General features: G+C 33.5%; 1 protein-coding gene across 4 annotated transcripts in view; it reads right to left on the reverse strand.

The window, feature by feature from the left end:
* Window positions 1-929: 929 nt before the first annotated feature.
* LOC129273518 (delta-1-pyrroline-5-carboxylate synthase-like) overlaps window positions 930-13,549 on the reverse strand; it is a 37,281-nt gene continuing 24,661 nt past the window's right edge. For 2 of the 4 annotated variants that reach the window (XM_064107981.1, XM_064107982.1), the window contains exons 11-15: window positions 12,681-12,876; window positions 11,510-11,631; window positions 8,833-9,019; window positions 7,363-7,458; window positions 930-5,627 (exon numbers count right to left, since the gene is read on the reverse strand). In XM_064107981.1, coding sequence (XP_063964051.1) covers window positions 5,428-5,627; window positions 7,363-7,458; window positions 8,833-9,019; window positions 11,510-11,631; window positions 12,681-12,876 — 801 coding nt within the window. In that variant the 3' untranslated portion in view covers window positions 930-5,427. Of the gene's footprint in view, window positions 5,628-7,362; window positions 8,138-8,191; window positions 9,020-11,509; window positions 11,632-12,680; window positions 12,877-13,549 lie in introns of those variants that run through there. The other 2 variants (XR_010295365.1, XR_010295364.1) reach the window with 1 other exon arrangement.

Here is a 13,549-nt window from a genome sequence, read left to right on the forward strand (position 1 = left end):
ATAATTGTCTAGGAAGTATATATACTAGTAGATTATTGTCTTCACCATCGATGAATCAAGAAAGAGCACAGTAAACATAAGAAACGTACAACTTAATTTTTAAAAATGATACTTTTGGCTTCCCATACTAAAACCACAACTTTAAACCTGAGTTTAAGTTAAACCCGTCTTCAGAATACGGGCCTAAGTATGGTATCACATTCAATTATTACAGGCTAGTGAAATACTATGCCCTTTGCCCCCAAGGAAAGAAACACCTATGTTTGAACTTTTTGAGTAAACTGATCATTTGATATGTGCTGAGTATAGAGATCATGATGGTGCCTAGCTTGCTAGCTAGGAGCAAGGTACATACCACTGTCTATCATCAAATGTTGTCCAGGGCCATGTATCACAAGGCTTTGTGTTTGATTGTAGGATTTTTTAACTTATTAATTATACTGATCATAATGGATAATCAAGTGAACAAATCGACTTTCAACTGCATCAATGATCAATTGCATAGTTCGTGATTCAGGTCACTGAGGGATGTCAACTGTTAAATAACGTAGGTGTGGAAAGGTAGTTCCTTATACAGGTTTTTGAGTTATTTCAAATAAGTTTTCTACACAACAAAATAAATCCTGGCTGACGGTGGTTTATAGAAACCAGTTGAATTCTGGAGTTCAAAGAGTAGACATTGATTTAGTCATATGATTTGACATATAAATCTTTTAAGAATTAAATCTCAATTCAGAGTTCAACTAGTCAGGTAGTCACCAATGACAGCCAATTAGGAATGATTTCCAAATCCTCATATAATTTTAGAGTGTACATATTCAGTTTAAATGATGACATATGAAATACATGAAGTCAGCTTGCCTCCGTGCATCAAAGCATTGTTTGTATCTTCAAAATAAACATAACAATGACAAACAGAAAAAGAAAAGTTTTGTATGTGTATGTATGGTGCTATTTAATAAACATTTCTTTACCAGCATCACACATCACATGTCCAATCATTTTCTTCCAAAATAGTGAATTTTAAGTTAACAAGCAAAGGAATTGTGCAAGATTTCATAATCAATAACGATTGTGTATAATGCAAATGAGCAGAATATAAGTCAAATGAAATAAAATACAATTAAAACAATAAAAATATCAATAATGAAATTAGATATGTTTTATACCCTAAATTCAAATCTACCTACAGGTAGTATTGTCCTTTCATTTATGCATACAAGCATGGATCCTAATAGAACTCTTGAATCCATGACACAAATGACCAAACAAAAATTCTTGAAAAATAAAATATTCTAAGGCATACTAGACTAAAATCTCAAGTCCATAATCTTCTTTATAAAGCTATAGATGTAAATTTTCATACTTCTAACACTAATTGCCCAACATAACATGCAACAGTGTATGATTGCGCATTGAATTCTTCCATTTTAATGATATAATAACAAGATCTTAATTCTTTGCTATTTTACTTCTACTTGATTATTTTGCATGTAACTTAACCTCTCTTAGCTGATCAATAAATACCATCACATAGGGTTTCATAATGTTGTATTTCAGCTATCAGCCTAATAAACTCAAGGTCTAGGGATGTCACTGACACACTACAAAGTAGCAGATATTGCACAGAATAATGATGGTTCTGGATCAATACAGTTTTTCATATCAAGTAGGATTTGGATACATAAAAGTATTTGTTGGCTTTCAGAGAACACAGCACTGAATGAAAACAGTGATAATGAGCAGCATCTCAAAACGGCAATATTCGCATGAACTCATAAATAAAATGGCAAAACTCATCAGGGTAATTGAGAAAAATATGAACCGACCTGAAAAATGTCCAGTTCGGGACATTTGGCACATTCAATGCTAGCAGTTCAATACAGTTACATTTGCACAGCTGAAGTGAACACATAAATTTCTCCATCACCACAACACAAGGGAAACTAATGCACAACTGAAAAGCTGTTTAAAGTTACAGCCAACTTTAAACATGACTTGTAACCCTTTTCAATCATCCTTTTCAGCTATAGTCAAACTTTGATCTTTGTTAATTGAAATATTCATTACAGTATCAGAACAGAAAACTAAACAGTTTTCCAAACTCAATTAGGGTTACACATGAAGGAAATTCATTTTTATTATGTTAGTTAAAAATGGGACAAATTTGGCAGGGTTCCCACATAAAATTATGTTTGAAAATACTTTTCCATGACTTTTCTATGACTAAATTGCTGCTTACCATGACTTCCCGTGACATCCTGGGAGTTATGCAGAGTTTGGGATGTCACAAAACTGGGAAAAATGGAAATCATGAACACCGATTACATGCATAATAGCAGAGTATGATCACAGAGTATGAGAGTTGCGCGAGACACGACAAACTGGAAGGCTGCCACAGCCAAGAGGTAAATGCAATTCCATGACTTTTCACACATTTTCTAAATTCCCTGACTTTTCCAGGATTTTCCATGACTGTGGGAACCCTGATTTGGGGTATTTATAAGAAAAGGTCACCAATCGTGAGTAAAGTCATGCATGACTTGTGAACAGCCTTGTGAAACCGGCCCCAGGTGTGCTTCAAAACTGCTCAAAGGAAAGCAAAATTCGAAGGAAATATCCAAATAATTTTTTTTTTCAGTGTTTGCACCTCCAAAAAAAAATTCAGTGTGCCTATTTTTAAATCATATATAAATAATTAACGTTGCACAACTTGACTATGGATATAGAGAAATTCCAGGACTAAGGCAAAAGGAAAAATTCAGAAGCCAAAAGACAAATGCAATTCTTTTCTTTTTCTTTGTCATTATGGTCCACTTCAACTGAGTGATCTATATTTATATTTCCTACTCTCCAGAACCTGAATGGTAAAGTTATAACAAAGAATAGAGGTGATGTCCTTCCAAATTTTAGAGACACTGAATATCACTATTATAAATATAAGGCATTAAATGTATATGATGAAGCTATATCTACCAATAATGATGAAACAATGGCAATTGTTATCTAGTGTACATGTAGATTATAAGCATAACATTACTGAAGAAATAAACAAAATGAATACGTTCTATCTAAGGAATGTTGATTGTAAAAAAGTAAATTATAAGATAGCATGCTGGCAGGAGGCATTTTATTTTATTCCATTTTACTTCATTTCACTCAATCATTTAGAGAAGCTAGGTTATACAGCTTAACAAGTGTCTAATGGCTCACATGCTATTTCAGAGAGCAAGGTAATGAACAAGATGAATACATTCTTGGAATGAATCTAATCAAAGACTTCCTTTAGTGAATAAAATGCAGGGTTTGAACTATATGATGGAATCAATAAGAGTTAAAATGAAATGGAAATGCAAAATGTGATGTCTGAAGGGGAAAGGGGTTTTAAAAAGACAAAATATTTTCATATTTTTATAAGATAAACTGTATAACAAGAAAAATTAAAAAAATATATATATAAATACAAATTGAAACCAAAATTTTGATGAAAAGAAAAAGGCTTAATTTAAAATTGGACTTTTACAAGAGGAAAATATTACAAAATGCGGTCATAACATCTACATCAAGTTTAGATATTTTTAGCCATTAAAAAAAAAAAAATTAAATCATAATTTCAATCATGAAAGAAGCAAGCATTATTCATACTGTCTGCTTATTGGGATATTGTGCACTTACATGTATGCAAGGACAAAAAAATGTTACAAAAATAATAGTGAAATAAATAAGCAAGGTTTTTCTTTATCTAAGAAAAATATCTGGTTATATCATCTATCAAATAAGTAGATTTTAAAATATTCAACTCATTCCATAATGAGCATTACAAGCAGTAGAGAATACTGATACATGATACTTTAATAGCAGAATTTTAATCACAAAAAATATCTCCATTGTACATACTAATAATACTGTAATATACTGATGAATCATTATCATAATCAGCATATAAAAGAAATAAAAATGATCATTATTATATTTATCAATTCAGAGATGACAAATTGATTTTTCATCCTCACCATATTCATGACATTATAGAAAAAAGGCAAAGTCCATCCCAACAAGAAGTTGGTTTGAACAAGAGAAAAATTGGACAAGCATAGCACTGAAAGTTTAATTAAAATGAATTGTTATTCAACAAAGGTAATGCATTAATTATTCTCACTAATAATCATAAGCACATTTTGGTCAGTATGGAAAAAAGCCAAAGATCCCACATACTCAACATTTCATTTGTAATTTTATCATGTAAGTTAGTCAGCCCATGCTTTGAAACACCCAATCCAATCAACCTATAAATATTGTTATCGTCATTATCCATCATCTTCCATGAGGAATTAAACCAAAATCCTAAATTATTTGAAGAAAATGAAATAATGAAATTGTCAACATATATTGTAAATAAAATATGATCACTACTTTAAGAAAAAAAAATGTTTTACACTCATTCACTCAGATATCTCAATACAGTGCAATGTATCCCAAACTTTACCCCCCCCCCTAAATTTCTGCCTCATAATGTCAAAGGCCAGGCAACAGCTTTCAGTAATCTTCACACAATGTATTTCACCACAGTTGTGTCTTACTGAGTTGTGATTTACATGGATTTCTCTCAAGTTCATCAATGACAACTTACAAAACTCCGTCATCTTGATAACAGGATTTTTTATTTCAGTAATTTTTAAAGGGCTTTGCAGCCTATCTTGAAGATGAAATTAATTTTGATGCACTTGTCATGATCAGAAGTGAAATAAATTTTCTAAATGGTTTTGCAAGAGAATTTGGAAGCTGTCCGGCAGACCTGCAATCTGCTACAAGACATCAAGTGCTTACAGACGTGAAGAAAGAGCAACTCTCAACCAGCAACCAGATGGACACCTTGATTCATGATAAAATAATTTATATCAGAGACCTCTATGCTGTTGCATAATGGGTCACACATGATTTCAAAAAGGAATACTCTGAATGTAGCCTTCTGTCAAGGCCTCCCGCTGTATAGCATAGGGTCTGATGCAGAAAGACTACACATGGGCTTCAAAGCCGCGAGTCGTTAAGCACAATGAGACGAGCCTTTGGCATCTTGTTTTGAATTCCTCTACCAATAGAAGCTAATCAGGAGCCGTCTTTCAGATGACAGCTCACTCACACATATGAACAATGCCCTATGTCGAGCAGGTAGAGCCCATCATTTTGATTGGTCGATTAACGTCATTTTGTGCCCCAGTACAAATCGATGAATATTCATGTATTCACCACACCAATGAAATTTAACTGGCTCTGAGGACAGTTCAAGAGTAAGTAGTTTTCATCAACATGCTTTGTTCATTATCGTGTAATGGTGAAAAACACAATTTTGACCAAGGAGCCTTGTTAGAAGGCTACTATGAATGTGATAAGCCAATGGAATCATCCAGGAGAGTTACCAAGATACCTCTATGCTGTTGAAGACTCCAGGATATCATTTCCATTCTCCACCTCCAGCTCCTTATGTACAAACATCTTGCTCCCTCCTGCTGTATACTCCTGCACGGTGTCTCCAGATCCCTCAAGGATCCACTTGGTGGTAAGGAGACCCTCTACACCGACGGGCCCTCGGGCGTGGATCCTAGTGGTGCTTATACCAACTTCAGCTCCTAGATAGAATCAATGACAATACAACATATTTTTTAAAAATCATCATGCCTATGCAATTTTGATAAGGAATACAGTCATGAACAAAACATTACACTGTTAGTTGAAAATAATTCTTAGAGGCAAATCTATTAATGGACATGAAGTAATCATGAAATAAATAAACAGACAGATGTTTAGTCATTATCATGAAGTATTGAAATATCCTACATTTCATTTGTTGATAATTTAACATCCCTAATCATACACACAATATCACATTAGAAATTACATAAAACACATATACATGATTTTTAGTTTTTCAAACTGACAAAAAAATCACTTGATGTCATCATTGGGGTATTAAAACATCATATCAAAGCTTGATTTCAGAGTTATTACCTATTTAAAGGTATTGTTTAACTTTGTGAGCAGCCGATTAAAAAAATTCTCAAACCAAGATGAAACATGTGTACAAGTGCATGTATTAGAACTAATAAACACTGAAAACAACCATTATTGAGAATGAAAAGCTAGAACTACAAGGCAAACCCCGATTTTGTTAATAGGCGTCTTATAGACGCCTAAATAGTACACATAAGTGTATGGGATGAAATTAAGATGGTGTTTTCGGTCACTTTATATTTCAATTTTTGAAGCACTAAATAATTATTTTCTAACACAATTTTTTCTGGGCTTCATTTTTGTAACATATCACAGACACAGGTGACAAGTATGACCTTCTAGCTCAGATTTTTTAAAAGTCAAACCAATGTTAACCAATCACTTTAAACCAGCAGGCTTCCTTCGTACAGAGAATTCACTATATAAATTAGGAGACTGAAAAACAGACGATGATAGGTTGCCACCATTGCTATATTTCTAAAATACATCTTTTTCTGAGCAGCCCCAAATAAAAAAATTTTAAAAATCTGTTTTTGAGATATCAAGTTTTAACACCCAGCAATGATGTGTTTTACTGTGACCTACATTCCTTCTTGTTTACAAATTTAGTGTACATTTCACTGGCTAAATGAATTCATTGGTTGTAGATTTCATCCTGCATGAAGTACATTTCACTGTTTGATTGACAGGTGGAATGAAGAAAATGAAGATCAGCTGCTTTATCCAATGTTCATTTCAAAACCTTAATTTGCATTACATCCCCAAGCTTCATTCTTATTTCTCATTTTCAAGATTTGACCCAAAGACAATGATGGCCATTATATATTATCAACTTTAGCTATGATGAACTTCTAATATGTTCCTGTATTTTAAAACAGGAATGGAGATGTTTTTAGATAAGAATAAACAGAATTAGAAGTTCCATGCTATGTCAATGTTTCTCGCACAGAATTTGCATACAGTATCTTAAAATGAGAAAAAAAAACAGAAAAATAAATATGAATCTCAAAATAAGCATCAGCTTCATTTACCATGTATATAAAAAATAATTTCCTTTGCTATTTATGATAAGGGAACAGTATCTTTACTGAATAGCATTTTTACAGAACAACAAAAACCCTCCAAAAATCTAATGACAGTTAAAGGACAGTTTTGTTTTGTGTCAGATTATTTGTTTATGCTTGTCAAAAAAAAAAATGATGGGAAAATACAACCTGTAAGTGGTGATCACTTTCCTTTTTTTTATTACTTATTTTATTTCTTCAGAAGCATGCCACCCCCCATCCCCGCCATTCCTTGATCTGACCCTGGTAAAATCTTAGACACCCAACTTGTCAAGGGTTGTACACATACCTAAGCCAAAGCGGTAACCATCTGAGAAGCGAGTACTGGCATTGTGGAAGACACAGGCACTGTCCAAATTATTCAAGAATTGTTCAGCTGATTCCTCTATAATGATAAAAACAGAGATGATGAGTGGCTCCCATTTTATTGGATAGCATTTGTTATTCAAAAGGTTCAAATACTCTGAAGGTTCATTACTCCAAAGCATGCAAATTTCATATGCTCAGATGTTTTATACTTCAGAAAATGAAAAACGGTTGGTTAATATGACTTGTAGCATTATGAAAGAAGCTTTCTTATTCCCAAGGTTTGTTAAGATTTGTATTTCTGAAAATGAATTAGGGTTTGCAACTTGCAAGTACCCTAAAAATAGACAAACCATATGAACCTTATTATATTATCAAACAATTAAACCTTGAGAATAATGAAACTTAGTCAGCTTTTGGATTAATGAACATTCAATACAATAAACCTTATTTCATTTTAACATTTATCAACCTTTAGAATAAAAAAAAAAAAAAAAATTAACGGCATAACAAGCATTTGGATTTATTAATCGGTGAAACATCAAACTTTCAAAGAAAATGAGCCATCAGAGCAACAAGCTGTAACCATTTCAACAATAATTGTGGACAAATTACAGGAACTTTACCATATTTCAACCGCTAAAGATAGATTCAAGTTGTAGTTACAATCATAAAAAGAATTTCAACAAAATACATCAAATGACAACCTAAGTGCATGCTGCCAGATGACTCTGATAGAAAACAGGTTATGCTCAAAACTATAGCAAAACACAAATGGCATTCATGCAGTAGACGGCCTCTTTCAAATCTACATGTATCATGTATGATTAATAAACATGGTCATGAGTGCTAACCTGTATTGGCGATGTTCAGGGTATTATTAGATTTTCAGCTCATTTTCATTATTTCACAATATTTGGCTTATTAAACTCGTTGGAGACTGAGATTTCATATAATAGTGTCTATTGATAATGTCTTCAATAGATCAAAACATGGAAGCATTTTACTACATTGACATTTAGATAAATGGTCATATGACAATAATACGCTTTGATACTATAAAATTAAGACTCTCTCAAAATCATTTTCACTAAAACTTGTTGAGTATGGCTTTAAATATTCAAATATACCCTAGCCTAACATCAAACACTCAGTTGCAGGATGCCACTTTAAATTGATATAAAAAAACAAACTTTGTATTAAATAATAATTTTACTGAAAAAAATATGTTTCCTTTAAGTTCATATTGAATTCAGGTGAAAGCTTGCAATGTTGGTTCACTGCACTTAAATTCATGAATCAATAGTACCTGATTTGAAAATATCATTATTCTATTAAAAATATAAACTTTGTTGTGTATATAATTTCCGGGAAAAAAGTATGTTTCTGTACAGTGTTGTGAAAATGGTGACTTTTATCACATTACTTTTTAAATATAATGTAAAACACCCACCATTATTTGTGACAATGACATCAGTATGCGAGCTGCCATGTTTGTGTATATGATTGATAGCAGCTGTGACATCATCAACAATCTCCACTGCACACTCTAAAGCACCGTACTCTATGCTCATGGAGTCTGCTTCACGTGGACCAAACTTGAGGGAACGGGCCAAGCGAGGGCCAGGGTTGAATTTGACCTAATGTGGGATCAAACAGAGGAAATCATATTATCAACACATTAGTAAACCTATAACAACTTCCTTGATATATAAATCAATCTGAAACCAAAGACTGTTTTTAGAGTACATGTATGTTCACTCAGAATAAGTTCTCTCAGATAAATATCACATACTTTCTGTATAAGTAAATTAGTGCTGTAGCCGAACTGCCGAACCGAACGGAAGTTCGCCGAACTTGGTACTTCCGAACCGGACCGAACCGAACCGAACACAAAGGCTTGGTTCGGTGGTTCGGTAAAAAAAAAAATCGGCACATTTATTCACAACGTAATATGAACACAAGTGGGGACTACATATATTTAAATATAAAATTAAAAAAAATATTGGTTAGTGATTGTGCACATGAAGAATTCCACACAAATAATTTTTTAAATCCACCATTTAAGCTCACAACTTGTCTTTGATTGAATTGTTATCAACTTAAGAATATTTTATTAACATGAATATATTTTTTCTTCATTAAATGAGGGGACATTTGAAGCTAAATTCGGTATAAAAGTGTGGTTGAATTACGTATTGCCGTAATCGATCGTGATCGTAATCGGACCTAATTGTTTTCTATTTAATTAAGAAAAGGGGCAAGACATAAATTCATTCCTCGTAAATGACAAAGTATGACAGCTTCGGTCTCGTCTTTGATTGAATTTTTATCAGTCTCAATTTTTTTATTACCATGAATTTATTTTTTTTTCTCATAAAATGTGGGGACATTTTAAGCCAAACTCGGTTAAAAAGTGTAGTTGAATTACGTATAAGTGTAATCGATCATGATTGTGATCGGGCGTCCATGTAATTGTTTTGTATTTAATAATAGAAAAAAAATGACATAAATTCATTCCTTGTGACTGACAAAGTAATGGTAAAGTATGTATATTTCACCTTCTGAAATATACATATCAATATTAAAGATAAATAAATAAGAGATGAAGGAATGAGGTTAGAAAAAACAGAAAAGATAAAAATTCAAAGCAAGTCAACGCATGTTCCCTGATCGTGTACCGGAAATGGTTGATAAGGAAAGTTGAAACAGGAAGTCCAAACAACCTGCTCTCAGTTGCTATTACGCTGGTAAAATTCATATTCCGAATTTGAAATGTTTTTCCATTGTCAATATTTTCTAAAAAGTGGTTTAATCTGGTCATTTACTGAAAATGAAATGATAAATTTTCAGTTCCGTCTTGGTTCTGACGATCAACGCCGAGTGATTTCATAACACTAAAATACACAGTACAGTCCCATGTACTCATTTTTGTGTTGGAAATATGTTTGAAGTCACTCGAGTGTCGATCTTTCGGGACCAAGAATGGACTGATATTTTATCTTTTTTAACTAATTGATTGACCAGATTTAACCACTTTTCAGAAAATAGGGACTTTCTAAAATATTTCATATTCTTTGGAATGTGAATTTTACCAGTATAATAACAGTTGAGTGGAGGTTGTTTGTCTACTGTTCCGACATTCCCGATCAACACTTTCCAATCGGAGAAGCTGCGTTTGCAATAGCATTGTAATCATTCATGATCATATCTACATGGAATAATCAATGAACAAAAAATATTCTGTTCTTTGTAATTCTGTTTCTGTCCTCATTCTCTCGTTATCAATATTATTTTCTTTGTTTTTTTTATTCAATTTAAAAATGAAAGTAGAAATTACTCTTATTTTTGGTTTCAAGATTGAAATAAATAAAAGAAAGTTATGCAGCAATTTTTATAACCATTCTTTTTAAAAACAAAATTTATTATAATTGTACGACAGAACTTTCATATGTATTTTTGTTCGAGGGTTGGCAATCCTTAGTTTTATATGTTGATAATTTAATTGCGCATTTATTGCCGAACCCCGAACCGAACCAAAGTTCGGAAAAAATTTGCCGAACCGAACAGAACCCGAACATGCCTTCTGACTTGCAGCACTAAAGTAAATATTCTGATATACAAATAAAGTGTGTTCTAGGAATAAAATCAATCCCCAATATCTGTACTTGGTACAATGTCTCGGCCTTCATGAAATAATTTAAAATCATACCTAATGCCCCTTTAAGGTTGTAACTTAAAATCAAGTTGAAACCGCAAAGGGACATTGTAGATGATTTTCAATTATTTGGGTAATTTGATGATAATTCCATCAAATAATAACCCTTTTTTGAATATCCAACCCCATTTTTGATGAACTGCTCAATATACTGCCATGATAATCCAACAGCCTTCTCAAACTAACACAAAGCAAAGACGAATCATTTCAGAAGGGTCCTGCAGCTCTAGACAGTATAGATGTATGTATACACTATGGAATTTCAATGATCGAATATGTTTCAACTACACTTTGAGGAATTTAAAATGTGAAAATACTGTTAACACATGGCAGTGAAATAACCTATATAATACACAACAAACTGAGACTAAATGAAAGTGGTAGGTAGCTATTCAACTACAGATTTACATACATTTTCAGCTCTAAGCATATCCAGGATATCTTCAAAGAATTGAGTATGTCTGAATTTCTTGTGGATGAGAAGTGTTTCCATGGCATTGCAGGCAGCAGGGTAATCACATTTAGAATCACGAACTGCAACAAACGAAAGCAAAGAAGAGTTTAGAAATAGGGGTGGTAGTCTGGATCATAACAATTTTATCATTAGTAAATTGCAACCTCTAATAAAAAAATTGCATATTTTAGAGAGCAAAATGGACCAGTGGAAAGAAAAAAGGTTTGAGTTAATTGAAATTTGTGGCAATGTTCACCCCCCCTCCAGCTCTCATGAAGATAAACAGAATTAGAATGTAGTCAAGGAAATGATTGAATTATTCAAGTCAGATGGGGATCAGCTGACAAAGCGAGTCGATTTGCTGACCCTCGACTTTGTGAAAAGCATTGGAAATGCCTGTAATATAGACATCTTTGGGATAGAGCAAACCTGTTGTACCCCCAAGAATTTCTTAACCCAAGCCTGCTGAGCTGACATCACCATAAGGCGATTTCTAGAGGCATTACACAATGTCTGATGGTCGTAAATCTTGTTCTATTCTAGGTGAGATATGCTCCATATTGAATCAAATTCCCCATAAACACACACAATAATCTCTCTTCTGCTGAATTCATACCAAACAATGACATGAAATCAATTGTTCACTACCACATTCACCCTAACTGCTTTAATTTTGCCCAAACCTTAAATTTAGTGTGCAAAAGCATCCTGAAAAGGGGACTTTGGCTTTCAATTTACAAGTGCTAAATAACAGTTTATGGAAGCGGTTATCACACATTCCTAATCCCCTCTCTTTTTATCTAACTGTCCACTCCCCCCCATCCTCCTACCCCCATATCTGTCTGTCTGGGTTCCCCTCCCTCTCCTTTCCTCCCAGTATACTTTCTCTTCCCTCTGTTGCTTTGTCTCTTTTCCTTAAAACTAAAAGTTATACAGTTATTTTCCTATGACTATTCCTACTAATCTTGAGAGCCATATCAGGTTCTGCCTCATCAATGTAGAATTGACAGATTCCTTCACTATGTCTGGGGACAGGGGTACAATCGCTCTGTCTGTCTGTCCATTCCGATCTTCCCACCCCCCCTGCTGTGCTGTCTCCCCCCCCCTTTGAACTAAAAGTTTCTCTTACTAATCTTGAGAGCCATATCCGGTTCAGCTTCCTCATCAATGAAGACATGACAGATTCCTTCGCTGTGTCCGAGGACAGGGATGCCTTCACTCTGTTGCTGTATCAGTTGAACCATCTCCTTAGAACCTCTTGGGATCACAAGGTCAATGTCATCAGACATCTTCAACAAATCACCAACCTGCTCTCTTGTACTGATCTGTGAAAATTTGATAACAATTTGGATTTTTTTTTTTTAAGAATTCAATTTTTTAGAAGGCGACATGCCATGGTCCCGACTCCTGTCTCTGGATCAGAGAGTTGTGGGTTCGAATCTTATTCTAGGCAATAATTTCCTTTAAAAGAAAATCATTAAAAATTGTGCTGAACTCAACCCAGGTTAAGTTGGGACCTAGCAGGACTTGTAATGCAGAACAGTTGCTCTATTAAAGCAAGGGTAATTATTTTGTATCATCGTAGGGTGCTTTGAGACTTCTAAGAAAGTATTAAGTGCTATAAAAGCAAGTAAAAATATTATCCATTGTATATGATTACCATGATTATTGCCCTTGTATCAAGATGAAGATGTGATAAAATACCAGGGAAATTGTATTCATAGTGCTAATTTCTACTTTGTTTACACTTAAAGTAAGGAAGCTTTGTTTTTGTTTTGCCAGTGTAATATTCACTGCATGCCTTTTGGGTACATCTAACTATTCTAAAGTTCTGAATACATTTCAAAACCTAGCCAGTTGTAACATTAATTATAATAATATATCAATGAAGAAAAACATAATTGTTAACCGACTGACTACAACATTTTACAATTCCCATAGATTTTTGTACATGGGCCAAGTGGTCTCCAGTAGACAATAGATTAATAGACCAAAATA

The sequence above is a fragment of the Lytechinus pictus genome, chromosome 12, assembly GCF_037042905.1.
Source record: "Lytechinus pictus isolate F3 Inbred chromosome 12, Lp3.0, whole genome shotgun sequence".
Lineage (NCBI taxonomy): Eukaryota > Metazoa > Echinodermata > Echinoidea > Temnopleuroida > Toxopneustidae > Lytechinus > Lytechinus pictus.